Below are 18238 nucleotides of genomic sequence, written 5' to 3'. Positions count from 1 at the left end.
CCAGATATCCCCATAGCACATTCCCTCCCCTCCTTCAAGTCTTGGCTCCAACGTCACCTTTTCAATGAGACATACAATGACCACCCTAATTAAAGCCACAATGCCCCTCACCCCAGTGCCCCCAATCTTCCTTCTCTTGTTTTATTTTTCTAAACCACTTTCTAACACACTATATATTTTACTTATTTATTATGCTTATTGTTTAACTATCTCCCCCCACTAAACTGTAAGCACCATGAGTGGGAGGATTTTGTTCAAATTGAATAATTGTTGTATATGTGGTTAAAAAAAAAACAGTTGCCATCAAGTAGATTCTGACTCCTGGCAACTCCATGTGTGTAGGGTAGACTGGGATCCGTAGGGCTTTCAATGGCTGTGATCTTTCAGAAGTAGATCATCAAGGCCTTTCTTCCAGGTGCCTCTGAGTGGATTCAAGCTGCCAACCTTTCAGTTTGTAGCCAAGTGCTTAACACTTTGTGCCACACAGGGACTCCATATATACGGTAAAAACACACAAAAAAATTTTACTGAATGAATGAATATATGTACGCTTACTATGTCCTGTTACTGCCCTAAAGAAAGGTTTTACATTTAATATCACTCTTATTCTCACAAAAATCTTGAAAATCATTGAACAGACAAGAAAACTAAAACCCAAAGAGATTAAGCAACTCTGGTCCGAGGACACACAGCTTTTGTAGTGCGGATCAGCTCTGTTTGTTCTTAACCCTATCCTTGAGGCTGAGGCTCTCAATTCCAGCACTGCTAATGTATTCTGCTGCCTGAGAGATGTCGGTTCCCTTCTGATAATTCAGTTTTCCTTTTTTGTGATGAGACTATGGATACAGGCTCCTTGACATCTTTTTCACCATTATTTTACTTACTCCTGAACATCATGCGCCTTAAAGACAGGGAAGACAGATTTCTATCTTGGATAACTCAGAACTTCTTTGAAACTGAAAGATGGGTAAAATGAGAACTAAAAATATCTTATATTCTTTTCCATTCTTTGAGTTAGCAAGTTCTTGAGATGCAGTGAAGGCTAATGAAATAATACAGTGAAACCTGTGAGAGGAGGCACTCAACGAGACTGCCTTGTTTTTCTTGGTCTCTTAGGTTTTCTGCCTTTGGCGGGGTGCAGTTTTACTGCTTTCCTATTCCTCGTTTTAGTGGAAAATATTTGAGTTTTCCTTCTCTAGGGGGTTTTGCCTTACACAGGTTCCGGTGTTCACAGGTTTTACTGTATCTCTAGATCCTCTCAGTGGAGGAGGGAAGAGTCAGAAAGGCCCATGCTCTAGGAGCCTGGCATGCAGATCTTGCTGAATACAGCACCCCGTTTACTGATGTAGGCTCGTAAGCACACCTAGGGGTTAGATTATCTTGATTACTTGGGTCTATCCCACCTGGTCTCAGGCACATGTGCTGATGATGATAGGAAGCATCAGTCTCTTCTAATTGTACATTACTCTTGTGATATGAGAATGGTAAATAAGTCAAAAGACACCTTCTCAGCCATCACTGTTCCTCAGTGGAGACTGTCACAACCAGGGCATGGGCCTGGGACTATTATTTTCCACAACCAGAAATTAGAAAAAGGAGCCCTGATGGCACAGTGGTTAAAGCAATTGACTGCTAACCAAAACGTCGGCAATTTGAAACCACTAGCAGCTCCAAGCGAGAAAGATGTGGCAGTCTGCTTCTGTGGAGATTTACAGCCTTGGAAACCCTATGGGGTAGCTATGAGTCAGAATTGACTCAATGGCCCTGGTGGCGCAGTGGTTAAGAGCTTGGCTGCTAACCAAAAGGTCAGCAGTTTGAATCTACCAGCTGCTCCTTGGAAACTTATGGGGCAGTTCCATTTTGTCCTATAGGGCCACTATGAGTTGAAATGTCTCAATGGGAATGGGTTTTTTTTTTTTTTTTCTGTCATTCTCTCAGCAAGTACTCCCTGTCTCCCATCAGTCACAACACAGTTCTTGGATTAGCCCCTCTGCTTCCTCATATTTCAACTCCAGAAATGATGAACTCTCGCCAACCTAATAGGACTCCTTCTACTTGATATATATGGTTCAACCAAATAGATCAATGTTTTCTACTAGAGATAGTCACCCCAGGTTTGCCACCCTTAAAACCCTGCCTCCTGGTCTTAAATTGGTTAAACTTCACCAACCCCGGAGCATTGGTGCAAAATAGTAGTGGCATATAGACATTTTAAATCTTGACTCTGGCCTAATCTGCCAGGTGACCTAGGTCACCTGGACTCTCTGAATGTCCTCTTTCCTAAAACAGGGACATTCATTCCCATCTTGCAGTAATGTTGTGATAACTGGAACCCACATATGTAAAGTTCTTGACATCCCATGGGCCTTTAATAAATAACTAGGGATACAATAACTATTTTTAAATCACTGTCCTCTTTAACTCTTGATCTCAGAAAGGGAATTTTAACAACCTGAAGATCTAAATGGATTTATAAGCTGAGATTTTTTTTCTCTCCTTCAGAAATTTATACACAAATTGTTTTGTAACATTGGTTGGAATTCCCCCAATGTGTCAGCACTTTCCTCCTTTCCCTTTCCACCTGTCAAGTATGGGAGGCCTAATGGTTTCATGTCCCTTCCTGCCTTCTTGTCTTTGCTTTTGAGCAGGTGTTGCCCATTATATCTCAAAAGAGATTGATTTAAAATGCAAAATAATCTTGTAGATTGAGTCCTGCCTCATTAAGAAAACTGCCTCTAATCCTGTCCATTAACATCATGTTGTTGTTGTTGTTAGGTGCTGTCAAGTCGGTTCAGACTCTGAGTGACCCTGCGTACCAAAGAACGAAACACTGCCTGGTCCAGCGCCGTGCTCATAATCGTTGTTATGCTTGAGTCTGTTGATGCAGCCACTGTGTCAGTCCATCTCATTGAAAGTCTTCCTCTTTTCTGTTGACCCTGCACTTTACCAAGCATGATGTCCTTTTCCGGGGACTAATCCCTCTCGACAACATGTCCAAAGTATGTAAGACGCAGCCTCACCATCCTTGCTTCTAAGGAGCATTCTGGTTGTATTTCTTCCAAGACAGGTTTCTTCCTTCTTTTGGCAGTCCATGGTATATTCAATACTCTTCATCAACACCATGATTCAAAGGTGTCAATTCTTCGGTCTTCTTTATTCATTGTCCAGCTTTCCTATGCATATGATGCGATTGAAAATACCATGGCTTGGGGCAGGCACACCTTAGTCTTCAAGGTGACTTCTTTGCTTTTCAATGCTTTAAAGAACTCTTTTGCAGCAGATTTGCCCAATGCAATGTGTCTTTTGATTTCTTGACTGCTACTTCCATGAGTGTTGATTGTGGATCCAAGTAAAATGAAATCCTTGACAACTTCAATCTTTTCTCCGTTTATCCTGATGTTGCTCATTGGTCCAGTTGTGAGGATTTTTGTTTTCTTTATGTTGAGGTGCAATCCATACTGAAGGCTGTGGTCTTTGATCTTTATCAGTAAGTGCTTCAAGTCCTCTTCACTTTCAGCAAGCAAGGTTATGTCATCTGCATAACGCAGGTTGTTAATGAGTCTTCCTCCAATCCTAATGCCCCATTCTTCTTCATATAGTCCAGTTTCTTGGATTATTTGCTCACCATACAGATTAAATAGGTATGGTGAAAGGATACAACGCTGACACACACTTTTCCTGACTTTAAACTCAGTATCCCCTTGTTCTGTCTGAACAACTGCCTCTTGATCTATGTACAGGTTCCTCATGAGCACAATTAAGTGTTCTGGAATTCCCATTCTTCGCAATGTTATCCATAATTTATTATGATCCACACAGTCAAATGCCTTTGTACAGTCAATAAAACACAGGTAAACATCCTTCTGGTATTCTCTGCTTTCAGCCAGGATCCATCTGACATCAGCAATGATATTCCTGGTTCCATGTCGTCTTCTGAATGGGCCTGAATTTTTGGCAGCTCCCTGTCAATGTATTTCTGCAGCCACTTTTGAATGATCTTCAGCAAAATTTTGCTTGCGTGTGATATTAATGATATTGTTCCATAATTTCTGCATTTAGTTAAATCACCTTTCTTGGGAGAAGGCATAAATATGGATCTCTTCCATTTGGTTGGCCAGGTAGCTGTCTTCCGTATTTCTTGGCACAGACGAGTGAGCACTTCCAGCGCTGCATCTGTCTGTTGAAGCATCTCAGTTGATATTCCATCAGTTCCTGGAGGCTTGTTTTTCACTAATGCCTTCAGTGCAGCTTGGACTTCTTCCTTCAGTACCGTGGGGTCTTGATCATATGCCACCTCTTGAAAAGGCTGAACTTCGACCAGTTCTTTTTGGAATAATGACTCTGTGTATTCCTTCCATCTTCTTTTAATGCTTTCTGTGTTGTTTAATATTTTCCCCATAGAATCCTTCACTATTGCAACTCAAGGCTTAAATTTTTTCTTTAGTTCATTCAGCTTGAGAAATGCTGAGTGTGTTCTTCCCTTTGTTTTTCTATCTCCAGCTCTTTGCACATGTCATTGTAATACTTTGTCTTCTTGAGCTGCCCTTTGAAATCTTCTGTTCAGTTCTTTTACTTCATCATTTCTTCCTTTTGCTTTAGCTACTCAACATTCAAGAGCAAGTTTCAGAGTCTCTTCTGACATCCACTTAGGCCTTTTCTTTTTCTCCTGTCTTTTTAAAGACCTTTTGCTTTCTTCATGTATGATGTCCTTGATGTCATTCCACAACTCATCTGGTCTTCAGTCATTAGTGTTCAACGTGTCAAATCTATTCTTGAGATGGTCTCTAAATTCAGGTGGAATATATTCAAGGTTGTACTTTGGCTCTCTTCAACTTGTTCTAATTTTCTTCAGTTTCAACTTCAACTTGCATGTGAGCAATTGATGATCTTTTCCACAATTGGCCCTGGCCTTGTTCTGACTGATGATATTGAGCTTTTTCTTCGTCTCTTTCCACAGATGTGGTCAATTTGATTCCTGTGTATTCCATCTGGTGAGGTCCATGTGTATAGTCGCTGTTTATGTTGGTGAAAAACGGTATTTGCAATGAAGAAGCTGTTGGTCTTACAAAATTCTGTCATGCAGTCTCTGGCATTGTTTCTATCACCAAGACCATATTTTCCAACTACCTATCCTTCTTTGTTTCCAACTTTTGCATTCCAATCACCAGGAATTATCAATGCATCCTGATTGCTTGTTCAATCAGTTTCAGACTGGAGAAGTTGGTAAAAATCTTTAATTTCTTTATCTGTGGCCTTAGTGGTTGGTGGGTAAATTTGAATAATATATTAACTGGCCTTCCTTGTAGGTGTATGGATATTATCCTATCACTGACAGTTTTGTAATTCAGGATAGATCTTGAGATGTTCTTTTTGAAGATGAAGGCAATGCCATGTCTCTTCAAGTTGTCATTCCTAGCATAGTAGACCATTTGATGGTCCAGTTCAAAATAGCCGATACCAGTCCATTTCAGCTCGCTAATGCCTAGGATATCAATGTTTATGCATTCCATTTCATTTTTGATGACTTCCAATTTTCCTAGATTCATACTTCATACATTCCATGTTTAATTGTTAATGGATGTATGCAGCTGTTTCCTCTCATTTTGAGTCGTGCCACATCAGCAAATGAAGGTTCAGAAACCTTGACACCATCCACGTCATTAAGGTGGACTCCACTTTGAGGAGGCAGTCATCTTTTGAGTGCCTTCCAACCTGGGGGGCTTATCTTCTAGCACTATATCAGACAATGTTCCGCTGCTGTTCATAAGGTTTTCACTGGGTGATGCTTTTCAGAAGTAGACTGCCGGGTCCTTCTTCCTAGTCTGTCTTAGTCTGGAAGCTCAGCTAGAAACCTGTCCACCATGGGTGACCCTGCTGGTATTTGAATACTGGTGGCATAGCTTCCAGCATCACAGCAACATGCAAGCCCCTGCAATATGACAAACTGACGGACACGTAGGGGTTTTAACATCATAGAGGTAGAGTTTACAATACATAGGAAAATCATATCAGATGACAAAATGGTGGACAATCACTAAATACTGGGAATCGTAGCCTAGCCAAGTTGACACATATTTTGGGGGGATACAATTCAATCCATAATGGAGACGTTGAAGTATTCATTAGATTTTAGAGATCAGACCCTTGTGGAATATGTTGTAGGGAAAATTTTTTTCCCATCTGTAGGTTCTCCTTTTACTCTTTTGGTGAAGTCTTTTGATGAGCATAAGTGCTTAATTTTCAGGAGTTCCCAGTTATCTAGTTTATCTTTTGGTGTTTGTGTCTTGTTAGTTATGGGTTGTATTCAATTTATGCCATGTGTTACAGCCCCTTTTGTCATCCCTAATTTTTCTTCTGTGATCTTTATTGTTTTAGGTTTTATATTTAGGTCTTTGATCCATTTTAAGTAGGTTTTGTGTATGGGTCCTTTTTCATTTTTTTCTTACAGACGGACATCAAGTTTTGCAAGCACCGTTTGTTAAAAAGACTGTCTTTTCCCCATTCAATGGCCTTCTGTCCTTTCTCAAGGATCAGCTAACCACAGGTGGATGGATTTACACCCGGGTTCTCATTTCTGTTTCATTGGTTTATGTGCCTGTCATTGTACCAGTACCAGGCTGTTTTGACTACTGTGGCTGTGTAGTAGGTTCTGAGGTCAGAACCTCCTACTTTGTTCTTTTCCTTCAATAATGCTTTGCTTATGCGGAGCCTCTTTCCTTATAAAGTTTGTGATTAGTTTTTCCATGTTGATGAAGAATGCTGTTGGTATTTGGATTGGGATTGCATTAGATCACTTTGGGTAGGAATGACATTTTCACAATGTTGAGTCTTCCTCTCCGTGAGCATGGTATGTTTTTCCATTTATGTAGATCTCTTTTGGTTTCTTACAATAGTGTTTTGTAGTTTTCTTTGTACCAGTCTTTTACATTCCTAGTTAGATTTATTCCTAAGTATTTTATCTTTTAGGGGCTATTATAAATGGTTTTGTTTTCCTGATTTTCTTTTCAAGTTCTTTTTGTTGGTGTATAAGAATCCAACTGATTTTTGTATGTTGATCTTATATCCTGCCACTCTTCTGAATCTATTAGTTCCAGTGGTTTTCTTGTGGAATCTTTGAGGTTCTCTCTCTATAAGATCCTATGTATCATCTGCTAAAAGGGGTAGTTTTACTTGTTTTTCCAATTTGGATGTCGTTTATTTTTCTTGCTGATTGCTTTAGCTAGGACTTCCAGCACAATGTTAAACAGGAGTGGTGATAAAGGGCATCCTTACCTTGTTCTTGTTCTCAGGGGGAATGCTTTCAGCATCTCTCCTTTGAAAATGATGTTGGCTGTTGGTTTTGTATAGATGCCTTTTATTATGTTGAGGAGTTTCCCTTCTATTGCTATTTTATTGAGAGTTTTTATCAGGAATGGGTGTTGGACTTCATAGAATGCCTTCTGTGTTGATTGAGATGATCATGTGATTCTTTTTTTTTTTTTGCTCTATTTAAGTGGTGGATTATGTTGATTGATTTTCTAATGTTGAACCATCCTTAGATACCTGGCATGAATCCCACTTGATCATGGTGTATTATTTTTTTGATATGATGCTGAATTCTATTGGCTAGTATATTGTTGAGAATTTTTGCATCTATATTCACAAGAAATATTGGTTTGTGATTTTCTTTTTTTGTGGTGTCTTTGCCTGGCTATGGTATCCAGGTTATGCTGGCTTCATAGAAAGAATTTGTGAGTATTCTTTCCTTTTCTATGCTATGAAATAGAGTAGTACTGGTGGGAGCTCTTCTCTGGATGTTTAGTAGAATTCTTCAGTGAAACCACCCAGGCCAGGGATTTTTTGTTGTTGTTAGGATTTTTTTTTTTTTTATTACTTCAATCTGTTCTTTTGTTATGGGTCTGTGCAGATTTTCTATCTCACTTTGTGTTAGTTTGGGTAGTGTCATGGATTGAATTGTTTCCCTAAAAAATATGTGTCAACTTGGCTAGACCATGATTCCCAGTATTGTGTGGTTGTCCTCCATTTTGTGATTGTAATTTTATATTAAAGAGGATTAGGGTGGAATTGTAACACCCTTACTAAGGTCACATCCCTGATCAAATGTAAAGGGAGTTTCTCTGGGGTGTGGCCTGCATACCACCAAGAAAGCAGTGCCAGGAGCAGAGTATGTCCTTTGAAGCTGGGATTCATGCACAGAGAAACTCCAGTCCAGGGGAGGATTAATGACAAGGACCTTCCTCCAGAGCCTACAGAGAGAGAAAGACTTCCCCTGGAGCTGACGCCCTGAATTTGGACTTCTAGCCTACTAGACTGAAAGAAAATAAATTTCTCTTTGTTAAAGCCCTCCATTTGTGGTATTTCTGTTATAGCAGCACTAGATGACTGAGACAGGTAGGTAGTGTGTTTGTAGAAATTTGTCCGTTTCCTTTAGGTTTTCAAATTTGTTGGAGTATAATTTTTGATGGTATTCTATTATGATCCTTTTTATTCTAACATTATTTTTAACACAGCTACAGATGACAGCTATAAGAGTTTGGTTGTCAAAGGGTTGGCGTAACCTGGTATGAACAGAGAGCACTGAAAAGCCCTTCCCCAAAGCAGACATCAATTGCTCCCAAAGTTGTGAGCTCCATTCATTTAGCTAAAATTTTTTTTTATCTATATTGTGCTGCCACTCAGGACATATAAGCAAATAAGATCTGGCACCTGTCCTCCTAAGCAAGTAGATAGGAAAGTAAGAAAATAATTGCAGTGTCTGGGCAGTATGTTGTTGTCATTGTTGTTAGGTGCCGTTGAGTCGGTTCTGACTCATAGCGACCCTATGCACAACAGAATGAAACACTGCCCAGTCCTGAGCCATCCTCACAATTGTCGTTATGCTTGAGCTCATTGTTGCAGCCACTGTGTCAATCCACCGAGTTGAGGGTCTTCCTCTTTTCTGCTGACCATGCCACGTCATTAAGGTGGACTCTACTTTGAGGAGGCAGCTCTTCCCCGGTCATCTTTTGAGTGCCTTCCAACCTGGGGGGCTCATCTTCCAGCACTGTATCAGACAATGTTCCGCTACTATTCCTAAGGTTTTCACTGGCTAATGCTTTTCAGAAGTAGACTGCTGGGTCTTTCTTCCTAGTCTGTCTTAGTCTAGAAGCTCAGCTGAAACCTGTCCACTATGGGTGACCCTGCTGGTATCTAAATACTGATGGCATAGCTTCCAGCATCACAGCAACATGCAAGCCCCTACAGTATGACAAACTGACAGACACATGTGGGCTGCGCAGGATAGGGACAGAAATTTATTCATTTTAACCCAAGAATCTCCTACAGTGATGGCTCTGTCATTATCAGCTGCCCTGAATACACTTGGAATTGGGGCAAGGAAACAGGTTGCTATGCTTTTAAGCCACGAGGTGGTCAGGTGGGTAAAGCTTGGGCTTGGGAACCTACGGACTCAGTTTCTTCATCCCCAGAATTAACAATGGGTTTGAAACAAACCATGTCTCTCCAGATTTTTATTCTCAGATATTTAGGGGGAAATACAAACACATCCTTCTGACAGGTTTAATGAGAAAATGTTTAATGATAAAGTGCTCTGAGCTCCACAGGAAAAAAAATTCCAAGACTTCACAAGGTCATTGCCACTTTTTCATGTCTCTAAGTTTATTCTGAAAGAAGCCCTGGCAGCGCAATGGTTAAGCGCTAGGCTGCTAACTGAAAAGTTGACAGTTCAAACCCACTCAGTGACTCCTTGGGAGAAAGACCTGATGATCTGAGCCCATAAAGATTACAGCTTAGAAAACCATACAGGACCCTTCTACTCTGTCCCAGGGGTCACTATGAGTCAAAATTTAATCAAGGGCACCCAACAACAACAACAACAAGTTAACTCTTACCGATGAATGGCTTTGAGACAGAAATACCAGAGATACAAATTAAACTGAAAGATCACCCATTATGAACTGCAGAATGTACTGGATTCGGTTTATGTGTCCCCCAGATCTGCACCCTTGCCTTCTTATCTGGTCTGAGTGGTTCTAGCAAAGGCTTTTGTGTTCCTGCAGTCCTGGGGTCAGGTCACCCTGGCACCATGGCCTCTCCAGGCTGACAGGTGTGTGGTCCTTCATACTGCTCAGGCATGGCCGGAAAGCACTCACCTCATCCCCAAGCCAAATGTCTGTCACCAGCTGCCCAAAGCTTCCCTGTTGTCTTTGTGTGAACCGGGTGGTACCCACGCATATGCAGCCCACAACGGCATGGGAGCTAGTGCCTAATGGGAGCAATCGTGGACCAACAGTGGACAGGAGCTGGAGATAATCCTCTCTTGCAAAATGTAGCTATCAGCTTGTCAGAAAAATTTGGCAGCTCCATAATGCAGGCTGTTATGTTCAGCCTCCCTCTATTTTGCCTTATTTCCCTTTATCCTCAGTCCCACGTCCCTGGGATTGCACTGCCCAATAAGGGATTACTATATGAGCTTTTGCCTCTGGCTCTATATTTTTAGGAAACAGGCTATAATAATTGAAATTGACCTTAGAGGTATTCTTGTCCAAGGCTTTCATATAACATGAGAGAAAATTGAAGACGAGTGATTCAGAGGTAAATTGAATTATTTATAACACTTTCTCCAGGTTTCAGGTTCAGTATCTATGGGTAACATTACACACATACACACACATTCGTTCACATACACACACATACATATATATCTGTGTGTATATGTATATGTATATATGTGTGTGTGTATAGACACATGTTATTTATTTATTTGTCTTTTCTTTCCTCCTCAGAAATAGCAGATAAGATCTACAATCTCTTCAATGGCTATACCAGTGGGAAGGAGCAACAAACTGCCTACAACACCCTCCTGGATCTGGGTTCCCCCACCTTACATCGAGTCCTCTATCACTATAACCAGCACTATGAGAGTTTTGGAGAATTCACCTGGCGGTGTGAGGATGAATTGGGCCCCAGGTAATCAACAAACATGGAGTTCCTGGGTGGCACAAATGGCTAAACACTGACCCAAAAGGCTGGCAGTTTGAAGCCTCCCAAAGGCACCATGGAAGAAAGGCCTGCCAATCTTCTTCTGAAAGGTCACAGCCATGAAAGCCCTATAGAGCACAGCTGGTTACTCGACAAACTGCCTTGTCTCTTTTAAAGAAATTTGATGCCTCCTGCGCTATCATACTGCATCCATACCTGAATTTGCAGATGTCCTGGGTGAGCTTAGGTGCTTGGCAAAAAGAAGTAAGCCCTGTGCTTTTAAATAGCTCAGTTCATGCAGATTATTTCCGGGTAAGCTGTATTTAAGTAGTTAAGTCATGAATGCATTTCCCAAATTTTGGAAAAAACCTTGCTCTTGACCTATTTTTCCACTCTTTATCATGCTGACACAGCATTCAAATGCTAAAACCCTAGTAGCCAAAAACTTTGTCTTGTGAAGAAAATTAGGAATTTCATTAGGGAGGTTATCAAAAAATATTGATGGCGTATGAACTTTGCATATTTTATACACATTATACAAACACACATCAAGCTATATCAAATTCTATTGAAAGGCAACATAGAGTAGCTAACTACCTACCTTGAACTCTGTCTCACCCAAAGTTAGAATGGCAGAGTTTGCCATCCCCCCTCACTGCCCTGAGGCTACAACTTCCTGATACCCAGTGCCCACTGTTTTTAGGTTTTGCAGCCCTGATAAAGTTCTCGGAAAGAGAGGAATGAGAAGCGGATGTAGAGGTATTACCTTTCTTTTTCACCATTCATAATGGCTGTATGTTGCTTTGAGAAAACAGATTTCTCTGGAAATATTGGAATTTTCAGACAGGCATGATGAAGAGATTTTTCACATGGAACATTGTCATCTATATGCCCCCAAATTACTTAGGAGGTCATGAAGGTAAACAACAACAAAAACAATAGAGCAGCAGCTGTGAGAATTGAAAAAGAAAACAAAGAAATCAATACTGTAGAATCTTCTGGCACTTAAAGAATTCTTGCACTCCAGCCAACAGAGCTGAAAGTATCACCCAGAATTCATCCCATCCATCCAACCATCCATCCATCCATCCATCATCTCTGACTAAACTGGAGGGAGACTCAGCCTCCGTGTGCCTGTTGTTACCTGCAGTGATAAACTTCCCGGGAAGACCTTTGGTCAGGACCTCCCCACCCCACCCCCCCCAATTTTCTTACTTTTGAAGGAAGGAGAAGATTTAAGGTTAACCTCCTGAAATAAAATGATTTCACATGTAAGGTCAGACAAGATATTTCCACATTTCATAAATTATTTCCTGATGTTTATAAATGGTGGTAGTCCCTGGATGAACAGATGGCGTGCCATACCTGGACACACAGAGAAATAGGAAATTATGATGCGTTTTGTCTCAGTTTTCATAAGAAGCAGACGCTAGGTTAGAAAACAGATACATATTAAGAAATGTTCCGTTTACTCCCCATCTTATTACTACTCACACCTATTGTCATCCCCCCTGCCAACAATCTCCCCTCCTTCACACTCTCTTCCATTCTTCTCTCTTCTCTCTCACTCCCCACCTTCCCTTTCAGCCTCCCTCTGATGTAATTATTATTATTTTTTTTATGTATTGCTCTTTGTCAGGAAACATAAATGTCACCATTTGGATGGTACTAATATTGCACTCATCCTTGATTTCCAAGGGTATTTGGATTGATTTTAAGACTTGTCCCTTGTGACTGAAGAGTCGGAAGGAAAACTAGTTAATGAAGAAAATGAGCAGGGGAAGAAATGAGGCCCTTAATGTAAAGTAAGACCTGCTGCTCACCATAAACTTTCCTCCCAAAACTCTCATCCCAGCAAGGTCTTTCATGTGTATGACTGGTCTTCAGAGGAGCCCTGGTGGCACAGTATTTAAGCACTTGGCTGCTAACCAAGACGTTGAAGGTTCAAACCCAGTGGCTCCATGGGATAAAAGACCTGGCAATCTGCTCCTGTAAAGATTACAGCCTAGGAAACCCTACTGGGCAGCTCTACCCTGTCATATAGAGCCGCTATGAGTTGGAGTCGACTCAGTGGCACACAACAACATGAACGCTGGTCTTCAAGGGTATATATTAGTGAAAAAAATGTAGACGTGTCATGGTTCTTAGAGAGAATCTAGGAGAGAAAGTAAAAGCCCTCTGCCTTGAGATCCACTTTGTGATTAGTTGTGAGAGTTAATATAAAAGGACCTGCAGGGTACATATTTCCTGTGAGCAAGCAGAAAGGATTCTCTCAGTTCAGTTAAATCCAATGCCATTAAAATTCATAGAGGCTTCCAGATTGAGTTGAAGGTTGAAATACTTGGAGAATGACATCTGTTGCGCTGTTTCGAAGAAAGAGGAAGGCTGCAGGCTCTGGGATGATTAAGTGCAGACTCTAATTATTATTTTTAAAAAAATGAGCAATGAAAGCAGCAACAAAGACTACATAGGCTAATTAAATCCATTCTCTTGAAAGGATGGTTAGGATGTGTCCCTTATTCATCCCTGGAGGAGGATGCTGATGCTGCCCCTCTTTCCTTCACTCCCCCCACCTCAAGAATTTGTAAACAACCAGTGATGTACAATAGGAGAGATTAAGGAGAAGGGCTCCCAAAGTTCCCATTGATGTTGATCACGACTTTTGGAAGCCTGCTTGGCCAAAAAGCAGAGGCTGATGGGGAGACGACAGATTACCCACATAAGATGCTATTTAGTCGGCAGGCAGAGTGTTTGTTTGATTTCCTCCGGCCCACCACTGAAGTTGGAGAAAATGAATGCCCCTCCAGTGACTTCACACCCTTAGCCCCTGGACTTTGCTGCTGAAGATCAACACCTTTCCTTCACCATCATCCCCACCCTTCCCTAAACACGCACTCTTCGGAATGCAGTGAAGTCATCCCTTGGGGACAGTCCTTGCCAGGACAGAAGAAGAACGAAATGAATGTTGTTAGTGTTCTTAAAAACTCATTCTAAATGGGATGCAGAAACTTTCAGTTTCTGGAAGGAATTGTTGATTAAACTAGAAAAGAGATGGTTCTTAGGTTGAGAAGTGAGTTTAGCAATTGATACATACTGTAAGGAGTATTGCTCTTTGAGCTTTCCAGAACAGTGTTTTGCAGCCTCAAATGAGTTTGTTAAAAAAATAGATGCTTCCTTCATGGGTCTCTTAGGTTTTTGAAGGACGCAGCTGATTGAGGAGATGCTGTTGTTTCATGCATCTTAAGTTTCGAGTCAAACCCACTAAGGTCTGAGAGCTGGCCTTCAGGTGGTCCCTCTCTGTGACACGAGGCATGGGCACCAGAAAGAGTGATACACCAGTGAGGTCCTGCTAAGAGCCTCTTCACTCAAGCTATGTATATGTCAGAATCTCTCATGCTCTCTATTCCCAGAGGGTTGCCTCTTTTCTAGTGTGTGTGAATTGGGGGTGACCATGCACCCCTCTGCTTATTTCTCTCTCAGGGACCTGCAATGCCTTAGGGGCTCTCTCATTGCCTCCTTTTCCATCTCTTCTGATTGATGCTTAAAAGCAGTGGCCTCCTGATTTTCCAAGGCTGGCAGAGGAAGGGGGTGTGAACTCGCCTTAAGGTTAGTGAAGTGATAGGTGCAGCTGAGAGACTGCATTTTCCCTCACAGTGGCCTTGTGTCTGTGTGACCTGAGAGCACTGTTGTCTTCACCTAGACTATGCTATAATTACCTCAATAAAGGCATAATAGGTCACATTTTATATCCTTTTCATTTCTATATGTCTGCCACTTCTACCCAGTTCAGAAATAGACTTGAAAAGGGAAATATTCGGTTAAACACATTATTCATCATTCAATGATGAAAAATAACTGGCTTTACAGAAAACTGATTTGATTTGTTGTGAAAAACTGCTAATGCCTGTGATTTAAAGTGGGTATAAATTCCCACTGAAATATGAGTTGTTTTCTGAGTCACATCTCTTCTTTATTTTTCCTTATTTTGTTTCTTTGTTGCTGTTTGATGCCTGCATATCCATCCTATTAATTAGCTTATTCATTCATTCACTCATTCATTCATTCACCTGCCAGGTACTTATGAAGAACCCACTGTTTTAAGTGCCAAAGACAGAACAGTAAGCAAAACAGGCCAGGGCACTGCTCTCTCTCTCTCTTTTTTTAAATTGTGCCTTAGGTGAAAGGTCGCAGCTCAATTTCTCATTCAAAAATGTATACACATATAGTTTTGTGACATTGGTTGCAATTCCCATGATGTGACAGAATGCTCCCCCTTTCCACTCTGGGTTCCCTGGGTCCATTCGTCCAGTTCCTGTCCCTTTCTGCCTTCTCCTCCTGCTGTAGGACAGGAGCTGCCCATTTGGTCTCGTACATCTGATTGAACAAAGAAGCGCATTCCTCATGTGCATTATTTTTTGTTTTATGGGCCCGTCTAATCTTTGTCCAAAAAGTGGGCTTTGAGAATGGTTTCAGTTCTCGGTTAGCAGAGTGTCCAGGGGCCATAGTTTTGGGAGTTCCTCCAGTCTCTATCGGACCAGTGAGTCTGGTCTTTTTATATAAATTTGAGTTCTCGTCTACATTTTTCTCCTGCTCTCTCTAGGGCCCTTTGTTGTGATCCTTGTCAGGGTGGTCATTGATGGTAGCTGGGCACCATCTAGTTCTTCTGGGCTCAGGCTTGTGGAATCTCTGGTTCATATGATCCTTTAGTTATTTGGGCTAAAATTTCCCTTGTGTCTTTGGTTTTCTTCATTTTCCTTTGCTCCACGTGGGGTGGGACTAATAGATGTGTCTTAGATGGCCGCTTGCAACCTTTTAAGACCCCAGATGCTACTCACCGAAGTGAGATGTAGAATATTTTCTTTATGAACTATGTTGTAGGGCACTGCCCTCTTGAATTTTAAAGTCTCACATTAAAACCAGTTACCATTGAGTCAGTTCCAACTCATGGTGACCTCACATGCGTCAGTGCAGAAACGTGCTCAATAAGGTTTTCAATGACTGGTTTTTCAGTAGGAGATCACCAGGCCTTTCTTTTGAAGTACCTCTGGGTGGACTTGAACCTCCAGCCTTTTGGTTAGCCGGCAAGCACGTTAATCATTTGTAGCACCCAGGGACTGCAAAGTCTCACACTAATAGTGGCTATTTACCCTTCCAGGCCTTCCCTTCATTTTAACATATGTACTCTCCACATTTGACCCATAGGAAAGCGGGCCTCATCCTTTCCCAGCTTGGGGATCTCAGCAGTTGGTGCAACGGACTTCTCCAGGAACCCAAGATAAGCTTGAGGCGCAGCTCACTCAAGTACCTGGGCTGCCGTTACAGCGAGATCAAGCCGTACGGACTTGACTGGTCAGAGCTCAGCCGGGACCTCAGGAAGACATGTGAGGAGCAGACCCTGAGCATCCCCTACAACGACTATGGGGACAGCAAAGACATCTAGCACCGTGATGCCAGCGAGTGGCTGCCAAAGTGAAGCAGGAGAGAAGAGGGGGCACCTGGGTTGGATTGTAGATTTTTAAGATTTTTTAATGGAACATTAAAACCTCCAAAGGCAACATCTCAACCAGTGAGAATGTGACCCTTGCTCCCTGTGGGACTTCTTCAGTATGACGTTCTCCATCTGCATGATCAGTCAACCTGCCGGCCAGCGGCTTCATGCAGCATCATTTTTCTTTAGGGGGTTACTTAGGGGCAGTTTTGCAGTTGATTTTTTTTTGTGTTCATTTCTTTTTCCAAGAGGCTCATCAAAATGCTCAAGCGAGCACTCTGCTTCCGAAGAAAGGTATATCAGGTTGGTGCTCCGCAGACTCACTGAGTTCCTGAGTCTATTGGAATTGGGGACCAAGATGAGGCCATAAAGTTGTGTGACCTTCCTCAGGCCACACACTCAGGCATTCCTTAGGAAGCATCTCATCTCTGGGCCTAAGCCCAGCCCACAGAAAAGACAATAAGGTTGGGGAAAGTGACCCCTGACTAGGCCTCAGTTTCTCTTGGAGGGCTTCCCATTGCCATCTCCATACTTCACAGGTGAACCAGCCTCCATTTTTGCACCAATGGGCCTCCTAGGGTTTTAGGTTCTCCTATGTCTCAAGACGGAGTCCCTGGTGGTGCAAACAGTTAACGCACTTGGCTGCTTACAGAAAGGTTGGCAGTTCAGGTCCACTCAGAGGTACCTCGAAAGAAAGGCTTGGCAATCTACTTCCAAAAAATCAGCCATTGAAAACTCTGTGGAGCATAGTTCTACTCTGATACACATTGGGCTGCCATGAATCAGAATTGACTCCATGGAATTTTTTTTTTTTTAATCTTTCAAGACAGGACTGAAATTAAATCTCCCTCTGGCAGATCTCTGCCCTCTCCTCATAATGACATGAGCTTTGAAAGCCAATAAAATGTCACCCGTCAAATTTCCTGGAACAAGATGATATTTGAATGAGAGCAAAATGCCGCCTGTCAGATGGACCTGCAGAGCAGTCTACCTGGGAGACTTTTTATGAGACCACACTCTGGAAAGACATGGAGCTAATTGTTTAAAAAAAGAAAAAAAACTCCTGTGCCTCCTTTGGATGAACTTCTCCAGACCACCAATATATAGCCAAGCACCTGGATTCGCTTTAGTCCCATGCCTCTTACCTTTGACAGATAAGGCCTGTTGATGTCTGCTCTGGTCCAGGAGGGGTTGAGTACCTCCATGTCAGTGTTTTCGTGAACTGTAGCTATTACTGATCTCACACACACACACACAACTTCTGTCCATTTCCCCCCTTGTGAAATTTGCGTAATTATGTTGTTAATTTTACAAATCCTTCCCTTTAGTGACCGTCAGCAGGAGGAGTCCACCATTGTTACCACCCACCTAGTTGCTGGGAGTAGATGAGAATCTGGATAGGGAGGCACTACAGTGCAGGGCTAGGGTGTTGTTTCTGCCTAGAGTACAGTTGTATTACCGGAAACCTTCCTTTCAGAAAGAACACTGCAGACCCGTGTTGACCAGACCAGCAAGGAGGATGTTTGCCGTCCCCACACTCCAATACCCCTGCCTCTGACTAGCGCTCCTTCTTGGAAGTACGTGAGAAAAGTCAGGAAGGACATACAGGATCTATAAGGCCAGTCATTGAGCTATATTGATTTTTTTTTTAAATAGTAATAATGACAGATCACATGTATTGAGTGAGTGCTTACTGTGTGCCAGGCACTGCTCTAAGCACTTTACAGAACACTGAATTCTCATAACAATCTCCAAGGGAAGTACTCGCCT

At 41.9% G+C, this 18238-nt stretch overlaps 1 protein-coding gene across 1 annotated transcript in view; it reads left to right on the top strand.

Annotated features, from left to right (window-relative positions):
* The window catches only part of ASTN1 (astrotactin 1), a 392406-nt gene extending 374324 nt beyond the window's left edge, over window positions 1-18082 (top strand). The window contains exons 22-23 of the mRNA XM_049868516.1: window positions 10785-10968; window positions 16183-18082. Of these exons, the coding sequence (XP_049724473.1) occupies window positions 10785-10968; window positions 16183-16420 (422 nt within the window). The 3' untranslated portion in view covers window positions 16421-18082. The remainder of the gene's footprint in view (window positions 1-10784; window positions 10969-16182) is intronic.
* The last annotated feature ends 156 nt before the right edge of the window (window positions 18083-18238 follow it).

This window comes from Elephas maximus, chromosome 24, assembly GCF_024166365.1.
Source record: "Elephas maximus indicus isolate mEleMax1 chromosome 24, mEleMax1 primary haplotype, whole genome shotgun sequence".
NCBI lineage: Eukaryota > Metazoa > Chordata > Mammalia > Proboscidea > Elephantidae > Elephas > Elephas maximus.
Note: the sequence above shows the minus strand (reverse complement) of the source record. Positions and strands in the feature narration are given on the sequence as shown.